The sequence below is a fragment of the Lolium rigidum genome, chromosome 7 (assembly GCF_022539505.1).
Source record: "Lolium rigidum isolate FL_2022 chromosome 7, APGP_CSIRO_Lrig_0.1, whole genome shotgun sequence".
NCBI lineage: Eukaryota > Viridiplantae > Streptophyta > Magnoliopsida > Poales > Poaceae > Lolium > Lolium rigidum.
The window spans coordinates 249,180,204-249,193,991 of record NC_061514.1 but is presented as its reverse complement, the minus strand read 5'-3'; the positions used below and the strand labels follow the sequence as shown (position 1 = coordinate 249,193,991).

The following is a 13,788-nucleotide window of genomic DNA, read 5'->3' as shown; positions in this document are numbered from 1 at the left end:
TCGCCGCACGAGGGGGAGAGAGGGGCCCCGCCGGCACCGCACGTGCTTCGCCCGTCGACGCGCTGAGGCGGCTGCGAGGAGGAGGGGGAGGAGAGGAGGGGAACGAGGGAGGGCGCCGCCGGGAGCCCTAGGCCGCCCGCGGGAGCGTCTAAGGGGCTAGGGTTGGAAAACGTTCACCGAATCTCAATGTTTTGATCAGGTTGTTTTTGGTACCCAATGAGAAGTTGTCTAGGAAATAATAAAACAAACATTATAGTTCAGTTGAGAAGAGCAAATATAATTGGTTAAAGTATACTTTGCGAAAAGTTCGATTACAAAACTAACAGATCCAACACAAAACAGTGTCACATTCTTGCACTTCACGGGTGAAGTGTAAACTGTAAAGAATATATTGAAGAAAGATATCAGAGCGTTAAACTACAAGAATATACCCAAAATATTCGAGGAACATAGAGCAAGAAGATAGGGAGTACATAAGCAAAACATATTATTCCTTAAAAAAAGGAGAGAAAACCCAGTGGTGAAAAGATCCAAGGATGAACTGGCCAAACCGCCTCCCTTCTCCTTCGCGCCCTCACTATAAATACCTTCTTCCTCATCTCCCATCTACAATCACACACCACAAAGGCACAGAACCGCAGCAGGCGCATACCACAACACCCCAGACAAACCCCACGAAATCCCGCGGCCAAAATGCTGGCCGCCGCCGCCTCCGTGAGGCTCTCCCCGGCGTCCGCCACCGCAGCCACCACCAAGCTGACATTCAAGCCCATCCACCTCCCTCCCCTCCCCAACGCCGGTCTTCGTCCCCTCTCCCTCTCCGCGCGGCCCCTGTACCGCCAGGAGCCGTTCCTGGCGGCGTCCCGCGACGACCGCGCCGCGTCCATGGCGCCCCCTGCCGCCACCGCGGACGGCGCACGCCCGGTGGAGACGGCGGCCGCGCCGGAGACCGCGAGGAGCGCCAAGATTGGGGTCTATTTCGCGACGTGGTGGGCGCTGAACGTGATCTTCAACATCTACAACAAGAAGGTGCTCAACGCGTTCCCGTACCCGTGGCTCACGTCCACGCTCTCCCTGGCCGCCGGCTCCGCCATCATGCTCGCGTCCTGGGCCACCAGGATCGCCGAGGCGCCCCAGACGGACCTCGATTTCTGGAAGGCCCTGTCTCCGGTGAGCAATCCTGGACCTTTTCTTTTTTTTCAAGAAACAATCCTGCACACATTGCCATGCATGGTTTATCGGCGCGGCTCTGTTCTTGAGATCTGTGCTGATGCGTGTCTTGGGAATTTCCTTCTGTCAGGTGGCGATTGCGCACACAATCGGGCACGTGGCGGCGACGGTGAGCATGGCCAAGGTGGCCGTGTCCTTCACGCACATCATCAAGAGCGGGGAGCCGGCGTTCAGCGTGCTCGTCTCCAGGTTCTTCCTCGGCGAGCACTTCCCTGCGTCCGTGTACTTCTCCCTCCTTCCGATCATCGGTGGATGCGCTCTCGCCGCCGTCACCGAGCTCAATTTCAACATGACTGGTGAGCAATCTGCAGAATACCATTTTCTGAATCTTACCTCCAGCAGATTTAGATACATGAAAAATATCATCACTTGATATTTTCAATAGTTCTGACTTCTGAACAACATAACTGTCGACCAATCCTGAGGTCCATAATTTAGCACGTCTTCTACCAAAACCTGATCTATCTTTGATGTCACTTCTGGACAATCTTGTACTTCTGGATACGATTTCTGTGGAAAGAAGTATGCATAACTGTCGACCAATATGGAAGGTTTGACAGGTATTCTGATCGATCGATCTGCTGCTAATGCTGATACCAAACCCTCTGTGTAGGATTCATGGGGGCAATGATCTCGAACCTGGCGTTCGTGTTCCGGAACATATTCTCCAAGAAGGGGATGAAGGGCAAGTCTGTTAGCGGGATGAACTACTACGCCTGCCTCTCCATGCTCTCCCTGGTGATCCTCCTACCTTTCGCCTTCGCCATGGAAGGCCCCAAGGTGTGGGCTGCAGGCTGGCAGAATGCAGTCGCCGAGATCGGTCCCAACTTCGTCTGGTAAGTTCGATCACGTGCATCCTCCTTGTACTACAACTTACCAATTCACTCTCACAAGTTCACAACCACCATGTCATGCTGTTGAGGCTTAGCAATTCCAAATGTACTGGACTTGGAAACAAACAGTATAGCATTCATACTTGAGAAATGTCACAAGTTCAATTACACAACACAAGGACTATGATGCTTTCTGTGACTATTCACTCAGTTCATGTGTCTAAGTGTATTCCTCTATGGCTTTTAGGTGGGTGGCTGCACAGAGCGTGTTCTACCACCTGTACAACCAGGTGTCCTACATGTCTCTTGACGAGATCTCGCCGCTGACATTCAGCGTCGGCAACACAATGAAGCGTATCTCCGTCATTGTTGCCTCCATCATCATCTTTCACACGCCGGTGCAGCCCATCAACGCGCTCGGAGCGGCCATCGCCATCCTTGGAACCTTCATCTACTCCCAGGTAATCCATCCCACACGTTTCATTTGCCTCACCATACATGCGTGAGAAATGAGGTAGCCAATTCAGTATTCACCACTGAAAGTTAACCAAAAATCTCCGGTATTGCAGGCAAAACAGTAATGGGAAGTCGGGAACGGTATCTCTTTTCGCCGCGAGTCGGCTCGGCATTGGAACATGACATGTTGTTGAGCATATCTAATTAAGAACCCCTTGTAATATATATTAGGAATCGGTTTTTTTTGGTTTTCTTCTCTTTGTAGGATTATTAGCTGCCAATGTCTCTGAATTCTTCGTTTGTTGTTCTATGACCGTGACGCTGATGATGTAGAGAGGTGAATGAGTCCATCTAAATAAAAGTTGTCCGGAAATTTTGCTCGCCCTTTTGCACGGTTTGCCCCGGATCTCTCCTACGTGGTCCTAAACACAACTCGTGGTTTAGAATGCATTGGGCGTTGCTCTTTTGCCCCCAGATTGTTTTCTTGCTGGCGATGGATACAGGGCATGGCTGCTTCGTGCAATTTGCGAGCCAGGATCTCTGAGATGGGTGTTGCATTTGGCGCATAGCTCGTTTGCTGCGTGTTGCCCCATGTTTCCTTGGCCTTTCGTTTGGGAGTATCTGCTCGGTCCCCGGCTTGTTTTGCTGCCTGTTGACAAATGCTGGCGTTTGGGCGCGGCATATACCTGCAGTAGCATATATTCTTGGTTTAGAGGATCACCCTTTCCAGGGCTCAAAGGGGCATTGAATTTGAGTTTGAGTCTCAGATTCAGATGTTTCTTTCGGTGCTTTGTAGGAAGATCACTGAGACTGAGATGGCGTTCGATTGTTTGACGTTGGCTAGATGCTACGGATTGAACCTTTATAAACTATCGAAAGGGCGCACAGGCACAGGTGATGTACACGTACTTTTGTTTCCCGTTGTAGTAGTGCTAAGCTTATACAGGCACATCAGTACTGGTTTTTTTCTTCTTTCTGACAGAGCAGTACGAGCTTAAGAGTAGATTGTTTGTAACGTTGGCAATGGATTCTACATTGCAGTGATGCATTAGGCATTCGAGTTCACACAAGTGGGTTTAAAAAGTAAACAACAGAATGTTGGCAAAATAGGGTCTAGTGATCGACCATAGAAACAAACTTCTCTACCTGGCCTACAAGAATGTCAGCACAGACCTCAGTTATCTTGATTCTCTTGTGGCTTGAGTAGAGATCGTTTCAGACCTTAACTGGCAACAATATGTGAATGTTCCAGCAATCCTAACAGCTATCTTGCATGTCCAAGAAATCCGAACAGTAATAAAGCTCAGGTTACCATGTAACTCAAACATACAGTGCAAGCGATCATGCAGGCAAACTACCACTAATGAGGAGCCACGGGACATCAGATCTAATGAACAAGCCTGAGATTAGAACAAGTCATTATGCACATTCAAAGAGGATTCAAGCTACAAAACTTCATTCAGCCAAAAGTAATCGAATACAAGACACACAAGTTTCGATACGTGACAAGGTCTGTTATAATTTAACTTCTAACATCAAAATCTTAAGACATGTTGTTGAACACCACAACTACAGATAGGTGAAAGCTATTTAGAAGAGAGATGTCCCCTTGCCCTTCTTATCTCCACCGATCTCAAAGTGCTTGCACCTCTGCAAAGAGGAAAAAGAAAGACTGAGCAAGCACAACAGACACAACGAAGACATGTTCAGTTTAAGAGAAAAGGAACTAACCTTGATGGCGCGCTGGGAGTAGTGCTTGCAGCTCTGGCACTGCAGCTTCAGCACAATCTTCTTAGTGGTTTTTGCCTGAAGAAGGTCACCAAATTAGCACATCATACAGCTGCATCTTATCTTCATAAGATGTTTACATTGGAAAGGCACATCATAAGGAGATGGCACTGAGATGATAGGCCACTCAGAGAAATCCTACACTATATGTTGTGCTGGCAGATCAATAGAGAATCACAACGACTATGTTGCAGTACCTTCTTGTGGAAAACAGGCTTGGTCTGACCACCATATCCCGACTGCTTCCTGTCATAACGACGCTTTCCTTGGGCAGAGAGGCTGTCTTTTCCCTTCTTGTACTGAGTGACTTTGTGAAGGGTGTGCTTCTTGCATTCCTTGTTCTTGCAGTAGGTCTTCCTGGTCTTCGGAACGTTCACCTATACAACATTTGACACATTAGACTCATGCTATATGGTTTGCAGTGAACTGGATAGCAGGTTGAGATGACAATGTCTATGAACAAATTCAGCAAATGTTCCCAAAAACGTAGACAAAAATCATTGGCGCAAACTCCAGTCGAGTCCTCTGAAACATGCTTATAATTGGCATCATAAGGATAATAAGGTCTCAAAGATTTCATGCCATCATAGGACCCCATAATTAAAATCTCTAACTATCAAACAATTGAAACATAAGTTACATAACAAAGAGATGTCACTCCGCAAGAAAGAATATTGCCTAATGATTCAGGAAAATAGTAAAAGTCTATTTAAGAACAGCGAAGTACCACCAGAAAGGATTGCACATAAAACAGAGCATAGTTCGAATGTCAAATGGAAAAGCAAAATCACTGAAGACTGCACAATTTGGTCGGCCACACTGGGTTCTAGATGTATCAGGTAATCTCGAGAATTTTGCTGCCACAAGATGATACATTTAAAGTTGCATGAATACAAACTATTGTCAATCTAAGAATAGACACTGAAACCTAATTAGATAGCCACGAGGTGCTATCCGTACCATCTCTACCAGACTAGTATAAACCGCAACAACAGTTCACAAATCTAAGGCACATTTCATACATACAGTAGTAACTAGTATCCTAAAGCGGAACAAATACCAACATACTGTGGCCAAGAACTAGTAGTATATAGTTCACAGATCTGGTACTAGGAACAGAGTAAACCCTAAAATTGACGAAGAACTAGTAGTACAAAACTAGAATCAACCCTGAGAATGCAAGTACTCGACATGATCGAACTACTCAGATGGCCCGAAATCTAGCAGCTACGAATCAACGAACAGACCACCACGGGAAACCCACTGCTTCAAGCAAAGGAGGGAAAACAACATGGATAGGCAAGATTAGGACAAGAATTTCGAGCGATGGAGAGGGAGGAAGAGCATACCATTTTGGCGGCAGGGGAATAGGGCTCCGGCGTGCTTCCCTATCTGATGGATGAGTTGAGGCCTAGGGTTTTCTAGTCGCCTGCCCGTCGGTTCCTTGATGGGCCTCGAGGCCTTTATGAATAGTCGATCGTCCATTTCATTTTTAAGAAAATTGTAAAATGCGTTTGGTTCCTAAAAACACCGTGGGCGTGGGGTGCAGATAAAAATATTTCAGTTAAAGTGAAAAAACATTCAACCAATCCCGATTTTTCAGAAGAAAATATTATTCAAAGAGTCGGCTATTATTCAGTCCATACTTGTACTTGTCTATGCCATGTTAGTTTTCAACTTTCCAAAGAAATCATGTAAGGAGATTACCTGTGAGATGGAAGCTTTTTTGTGGGGTGATTCGGATGTTCAACAGCGTAGGCACTGAATGGCTTGTTGGTAGCATTTTGTTTCGAAAAGGATGGGTGTTGGGTGACCTCCATGCCTTTATTGACCTCGCTATGTTGGCCAAGTAGAGTTAGAGATTGGTATCTTGTGTTATGTGGTTTTGAGAGTCAAATACTACCTAGATGGAAATATTCTTCTTGTTGGACTAAAGTCTGGTTGTATGGGTCATCTTTACTTTCTAAAGTATCGTCCTATGTTTAAATACCTTAATAAGGATGCATTTGGAGAGTGGGCTCACGCCACAACATTGATGTATGGGTGAATCCACGGATCCCAAGCAGCCCTTTCAAACACCAAGATGCCAAGTTCTCCTAACAACGGTGGATGAGTTAATTGATCCGACAACCAACCATTGGGATTGAGACATTGATCAAGGTGCTTGATGCGCGTATATGACACGTCCGTTGGGAACCCCAAGAGGAAGGTATGATGCGCACAGCAGCAAGTTTTCCCTCAGTAAGAAACCAAGGTTATCGAACCAGTAGGAGCCAAGAAGCACGTTGAAGGTTGTTGGTGGCGGAGTGTAGTGCGGCGCAACACCAGGGATTCCGACACCAACGTGGAACCTGCACAACACAATCACAGAACTTTGTCCCAACGTAACAGCGAGGTTGTCAATCTACCGGCTTGCTGTAAATAAAAGATTAGATGTATTAGTGTGGATGATGATGGTTGTTTGCGAAGAACAATAAAGAACAATTGCAGCAGTTTGTATTTCAGATGTAAAGAATAGGACCGGGGTCCACAGATCACTAGCGGTGTCTCTCCCATAAGATAGCAGGTGTTGGGTGAACAAATTACAGTTGGGCAATTAACAAATAAAGAAGGCATAACAATGCACATACATATATCATGATGAGTACTATGAGATTTAATCAGGGCATTACGACAAAGTACATAGACCGCTATCCGGCATGCATCTATGCCTAAAAAGTCCACCTTCGAGGTTATCATCCGAACCCCCTCGGTATTAAGTTGTAAACAACGAGACAATTGCATTAAATATGGTGCGTAATGTAATCAACACAAATATCCTTAGACAAAGCATCGATGTTTTATCCCTAGTGGCAACGAGCACATCCACAACCTTAGAACTTTACATCACTTGTCCCAGATTTAATGGAGGCATGAACCCACTATCGAGCATAAATACTCCCTCTTGGAGTCACAAGTATCAACTTGGCCGAGCCTCTACTAGCAACGGAGAGCATGCAAGAACATAAATAACATATATGATAGATTGATAATCAACTTGACATAGTATTCAATATCCATCGGATCCCAACAAACACAACATGAAGGATTACAAATAGATGATCTTGATCATGATAGGCAGCTCACAAGATCTAACATGATAGCACAATGGGGAGAAGACGACCATCTAGCTACTGCTATGGACCCATAGTCCAGGGGTGAACTACTCACACATCGATCCCGAGGCGATCATGGCTATGAAGAGACCTCCGAGAGATGATTCCCCTCTCCGGAAGGGTGCCGGAGGCGATCTTCTGAATCCCCCGAGATGGGATTGGCGACGGCGGCGTCTCTGGAAGGTTTTCCGTATCGTGGCTCTCGGTACTGGGGGTTTCGCGACGGAGGCTTTAAGTAGGCGGAAGGGCAGGTCAAGAGGCGCCACGGGGGCCCCACACAACAGGGCCGCGCGGGCCCCTTGCTGGCCGCGCCGCCCTGTTGTGGCGGCGCCTCGTGGCCCCACTTCGTGTCCCCTCCGGTCTTCTGGAAGCTTTGTGCAAAAATAGGACCCTGGGCGTTGATTTCGTCCAATTCCGAGAATATTTCCTTACTAGGATTTACGAAACAAAAAACAGCGTGAAAACAACAGACTGGCTCTTCGGCATCTCGTCAATAGGTTAGTGCCGGAAAATGCATAAATATGACATATAATGTGTATAAAACATGTGAGTATCATCATAAAAGTAGCATGGAACATAAGAAATTATAGATACGTTTGGGACGTATCAAGCATCCCCAAGCTTAGTTCCTACTCGCCCTCGAGTAGGTAAACGATAACAAAGATGATTTCTGAAGTGACATGCTATCATAATCTTGATCATACTATTGTAAAGCATATGAGATGAATGCAGCGATTCGAAGCAATGATGAAGATAATGAGTAAACTAATGAATCATATAGCAAAGACTTTTTATGAATAATACTTTCAAGACAAGCATCAATAAGACTTGCATAAGAGTTACTCATAAAGCAATAAATTAGAAGTAAAAGCATTGAAGCAACACAAAGGAGATAAAAGTTTCAGCGGTTGCTTTCAACTTTAACATGTATATCTCATGGATAATTGTCAACACAAAGCAATATAACAAGTGCAATAAGTAAACATGTAAGAATCAATGCACACAGTTGATACAAGTGTTTGCTTCTGGGATAGAAAGAATAGGCAGACTCAACAATAAAGTAGAAGATAGGCCCTTCGCAGAGGGAAGCATTGATTACTATATTTGTGCTAGAGCTTTTCATTTTGAAAACAAGAAACAATTTTGTCAACGGTAGTAATAAAGCATATGAGTTACGTATAAGACATCTTATAAGTTGCAAGCCTCATGCATAGTATACTAATAGTGCTCGCACCTTGTCCTAATTAGCTTGGGTTAACACGGATTATCATTGCATAGCATGTGTTTCAACCAAGTGTCACAAAGGGGTACCTCTATGCCGCGTGTACAAAGGTCTAAGGAGAAAGCTCGCATTGGATTTCTCGCTTTTGATTATTCTCAACTTAGACATCCATACCGGGACAACATAGACAACAGATAATGGACTCCTCTTTAATGCATAAGCATTTAACAACAGTTATTATTCTCATAAGAGATTGAGGATTAGTTGTCCAAACTGAAACTTCCACCATGAATCATGGCTTTAGTTAGCGGCTCAATGTTCTTCTCTAACAGTATGCATACTCAAACCACTTGATTGTGAAAACCCCTCTTACTTCAGACAAGATAAACATGCATAGCAACTCACATGATATTCAACAAAGGTAAAAGAGTTGATGGCGTCCCCAGAAAACATGGTTACCGCTCAACAAGCAACTTACTAAGAAATAAGACACATAAGTACATATTCTTCACCACGATAGTTTTTAAGCTATTTTGTCCCATGAGCTATATATTGCAAAGGTAAAGAATGGAAATTTCAAAGGTAGCACTCAAGTAATTTACTTTGGAATGGCGGAGAAATACCATGTGGTAGGTAGGTATGGTTGACACAAATGGCATGGTTATTGGCTCAAGGATTTGGATGCACGAGAAGAATTCCTCTCAATACAAGGCTAGGCTAGCAAGGTTGTTTGAAGCAAACTCAAGTATAAAAGGTGCAGAAAAGCTCACATATGAACATATTGTAGATATTATAAGACTTTACATTGTCTCCTTGTTGTTCAAACACCTCAACCAGAAAATATCTAGACTCTAGAGATCAAACATACAAACCAAATTTTAACAAGCTCTATGTAGTTATTCATTAATGAGTACAAGGTACATGATGCAAGAGCTTAAACAAGATCTATATGAGCACAACAATTGCCAAGTATCACATTATTCAAGACATTAAACCATTTTACCACATGCGGCATTTTCCGTTTCCAACCATATAACAATGAATGAAATAGTTCAACTTTCGCAATGAACATTAAAGATAAAGCTAAGAACATATGTGTTCATACGAAACAGCGGAGCGTGTCTCTCTCCCAAACAAAGAATGATAGGATCCGATTTATTCAAACAAAAACAAAAATAAAAACAAACAGACGCTCCAAGTAAAGCACATAAGATGTGACGGAATAAAAATATAGTTTCACTAGAGGAACCTGATAAGTTGTCGATGAAGAAGGGATGCCTTGGGCATCCCCAAGCTTAGACGCTTGAGTCTTCTTAAAATATGCAGGGATGAACCACGGGGGCATCCCCAAGCTTTGACTTTTCACTCTTCTTGATCATATTGTATCATCCCCCTCTCTTGACCCTTGAAAACTTCCTCCACACCAAACTCGAAACAAACTCATTAGAGGGTCAGTGCATAGTTCATATATTCAGAGGTGACATAATCATTTTTAACACTTCTGGACATTTCACAAAGCTACTGAAAGTTAATGGAACAAAGAAATCCATCTAACATAGCAAAACAGACAATGCGAAATAAAAGGCAGAATCTGTCAAAACAGAACAGTTCGTAAAGACGAATTTTAAAGTGGCACCAGACTTGCTCAGATGAAAATTCCCAAATTGAATGAAAGTTGCGTACATATCTGAGGATCACGCACGTAAATTTGCAGATTTTTCTGAGCTACCTACAGAGAGGCAGGTTGAAATTCGTGACAGCAAGAAATCTGTTTCTGCGCAGCAATCCAAATCTAGTATTGGCTTTACTATCAAAGACTTTACTTGGCACAACAATGCAATAAAATAAAGATAAGGAGAGGTTTCTACAGTAGTAACAACTTCCAAGACTCAAATATAAAATAAAGTGCGAAGTAAAATAATGGGTTGTCTCCCATAAGCGCTTTTCTTTAACGCCTTTCAGCTAGGCGCAGAAAGTGTGTATCAAGTAACATCAAGAGATGAAGCATCAACATTATAATTTGTTCTAATAATAGAATCATAAGGTAACTTCATTCTCTTTCTAGGGAAGTGTTCCATACCTTTATTCAGAGGGAATTGATATTTAATATTACCTTCCTTCATATCAATGGTAGCACCAACAGTTCGAAGAAAAGGTCTTCCCAATATAATGGGACAAGATGTATTGCATTCAATATCCAAGACAACAAAATCAACGGGGACAAGGTTATTGTTAACTATAATACGAACATTATCAATCCTCCCCAAAGGTTTCTTTATAGCATTATCAACAAGATTAACATCCAAATAACAGTTTTTCAATGGTGGCAAGTCAAGCATATCATAAATTTTCTTAGGCATAACAGAAATACTTGCACCAAGATCACATAAAGCATTACAATCAAAATCATTGACCCTCATCTTAATGATGGGCTCCCAATGTTAACACCCGGATTTTTAAGTCCAGATGCCTATTATGCCGTACATCGCAATCCCAGGAATATTGTTGTTGCGAGACATAATAGTTGAATATCATAGAGTCATCATTTATTACAACACATAATCGTCTTACAAAGGTAGATCACATGATCCAATATTACAATAGTAGTTGATCTATCGATCAACGAACATCACAAATAGCGGAAGCGAAGTAGTAGTGGCTATCTAATCCACAGGCCAACGCTTGACGTCGGGAGCGGTCCTAGTTGTCGTAGACGTCCTGCTGTCCATCTTCCTCGTACTTGCGGTTCACCTTCATAGTCCGGCCATTTGAATAGCCGGGGACAAAGCCATGAGTACTTTTAAAGTACTCGCAAACTAATACTAGTGTAAGCACTATCAACTATAGTAAGGGGTGCTAAGCTCTAAGTTTATTTGCATAAAGCCAAGTTTATTTCATAAACATTTAGAAAAGACTCTTCATTTGCTAAACTAACTCAAGTGGGAACATTAGTGTCATTCCCACAACTACTGTTGTGATTCAATTCAACATCACCATTCACCTTTCAAATTCAAGTCCCAAGTCATATGTCACATTTTTGAAAATGGTCTGATGACGGAACAGTATAGCCTTCCCAACCGTCCATAACCGTGGACACGGCTCTTCGAATAGTTCTACACTCTGCAGAGGTCGTACACTTGTGCCACAATATTTGCAATAATCCGTCGAGGTTAAGCGGCCCTGATTTACCATACTCCGTATGCGGACTACCAACCATAACCTTTCACTTACATACTCTAGTATAGGCACCTCTCCCCATGAGCTTGGCCTCCCAGGTGAAAACCGCGATCAACCGGGAAGCCGCACGGGGCTTGGGCCGGACATTCACCTCATTCCACGTCATATCGTATTGTTTTGTTTGTTGTAGAGGCAGCCCTCGGCCTAACCCCGATGACGCTTGTTTAGAGGGAACCCATACTAAAGCACATAAATTTCTAGTTAAGCCCTTACCCATATTGGGTATTGTGGGGGTACTTTCAAATTGGAATGGTATCGCATCCGAACCCAACCATCAGTTTTTGTAAAATTCACCAAATCATTCACCAGTCATATTCACCTTCAAAATCTTTCAATAGAATGAATCATCATTCCAAGGTTTTTCAAAGTCATTTCATTTCACATGATCCCATCTAGAGTAGTCAATTCTATTTGTTTAGCAATAGCAACTAGTCATGAGGGGTGCTAACTAACTTGTCTTGCTCTAGGCTAACTTTGATGCCCTTGTTCTACTCTATATCTAAACCAAGTGAATCATGAATCAAAAGGTAAACTTTGATAAACAAAATTTAGAAAAGCTTGTAAAGTAAAAACTTGGGATAGGAGCATTAAGCATAAAGTAAAAAGGTTGGTGCCTTGCTCTTGTAGAGCTTTGCACAAGGGAACCTTGCAAGAGTGTTAGCTTGCCTTGATTGGTGTATTGATCAAAGTTTTCTGGCTCTTCCTCCTGGTAGAATACCTCCTCCTCTTGATAGTCTCTGGTACTAGCGTCTAAAAACGAAAACGAGGATACAATCACCAAACAATACTTAAGTACTCTTAATTAGCCTTAATGGCTCACTCAAATGATCTAGCACCACTACTTAACATTTATTCACAAATTATGCTAGGGTTTCTTTATTTAATATTAGGAAAATAATTTCCTCTCATTGAAAATGTGAGTTAGGGTTTCTATTTAGTTTGGGGAGAAATAATTTCCTCTCATTGAATTCTTCTTAATATTTAATCTTCTCACATAACCAGTGATGATCCCATGTTGACCAAGGTCAACACTTCACACTTAGTATTTGAGAAAAGTGATTTAAATGAGATTCATCATCTCATGTGATTTAAAATAACCATGGCAATTTTAAATACTAATTTGATTTAAATTCTACAAGTGAGCAAGTATGAACCTATGCAGTAGAGGTCCTCATATTACTTCATAATACTTGAGAAAATGATTTAAATGAGGTGCTACACCTCATAGATTTAAATTCTAAAATTTGGTATAGTTTAAAATGGACTAGTATTGACTACATAGCCAATATTTTGATTCTAGCCCATGATCATGTACAAAACCCATAGCATCTTTTTACATAAACAATTAGAGTTTGTGAAATGTGAATTATGAGAGGTGGAATCACCTCAAAATTCAAAAGGGTTGATTTTTAATAATTATTCTAAATCAGAAAAGTCTATGTCTTGTTTATTTTGCTACTTTAATTCTGCGACAGATATTGGTTTGAATCCAGTGGCATTGGATAGATAATTTCATAAGCTTTCCAACCATATGAAATTCACTAAAAATGGCTAAGTAGATTTGGAGATATTTGATTTCTAGCAAAGCATCTGATAGCACTTTAAATGAAAAAGAATTAAACCAAATTTGAATTCAAACGGGGGCGGGAAGTAGGTGCTCAACGCAGTTCTAGACTTGGCGAGGGGAGGACGAGGCTGTCGGGGCGAGGACGTGTCTCTGCGGCGCCCGAGGTCGTGTCGGGGCACGGTCACCGCGTGCTCGGCACGTTTCACGGCGTGCATGGGCGCGCACTGGTTCGGCCAATGCTTTGGCTTGGAGAGCTAGGGCTTGGTACTGGCTTCGTCCTTGTGTGCTAGGGGAGCTCGT

General features: G+C 42.9%; 2 protein-coding genes and 1 non-coding gene across 3 annotated transcripts; 1 reads left to right on the top strand and 2 right to left on the bottom strand.

The window, feature by feature from the left end:
- The first annotated feature begins 621 nt into the window (after nucleotides 1-621).
- Nucleotides 622-2,899, top strand: LOC124675513 (glucose-6-phosphate/phosphate translocator 2, chloroplastic-like). The gene is made up of 5 exons (XM_047211592.1): nucleotides 622-1,170; nucleotides 1,301-1,526; nucleotides 1,844-2,066; nucleotides 2,311-2,524; nucleotides 2,633-2,899. Exons 1-5 carry the CDS (start codon nucleotides 694-696, stop codon nucleotides 2,642-2,644), a joined length of 1,152 nt encoding a protein of 383 aa, XP_047067548.1. The 5' UTR covers nucleotides 622-693; the 3' UTR covers nucleotides 2,645-2,899.
- Nucleotides 2,900-3,954: 1,055 nt separating this feature from the next.
- Nucleotides 3,955-5,737, bottom strand: LOC124677308 (60S ribosomal protein L36a). Its single transcript, XM_047213311.1, has 4 exons — nucleotides 5,657-5,737; nucleotides 4,505-4,684; nucleotides 4,251-4,325; nucleotides 3,955-4,169 (listed from the first exon to the last, which is right to left on the bottom strand). The coding sequence occupies exons 1-4, from the start codon at nucleotides 5,657-5,659 to the stop codon at nucleotides 4,110-4,112; spliced, it is 318 nt and encodes a 105-aa protein (XP_047069267.1). The 5' UTR covers nucleotides 5,660-5,737; the 3' UTR covers nucleotides 3,955-4,109.
- Nucleotides 4,828-4,899, bottom strand: LOC124679908. Its single transcript, XR_006995327.1, has one exon. It is a non-coding gene; the product is annotated as a small nucleolar RNA R66 (small nucleolar RNA).
- Nucleotides 5,738-13,788: the final 8,051 nt, after the last annotated feature.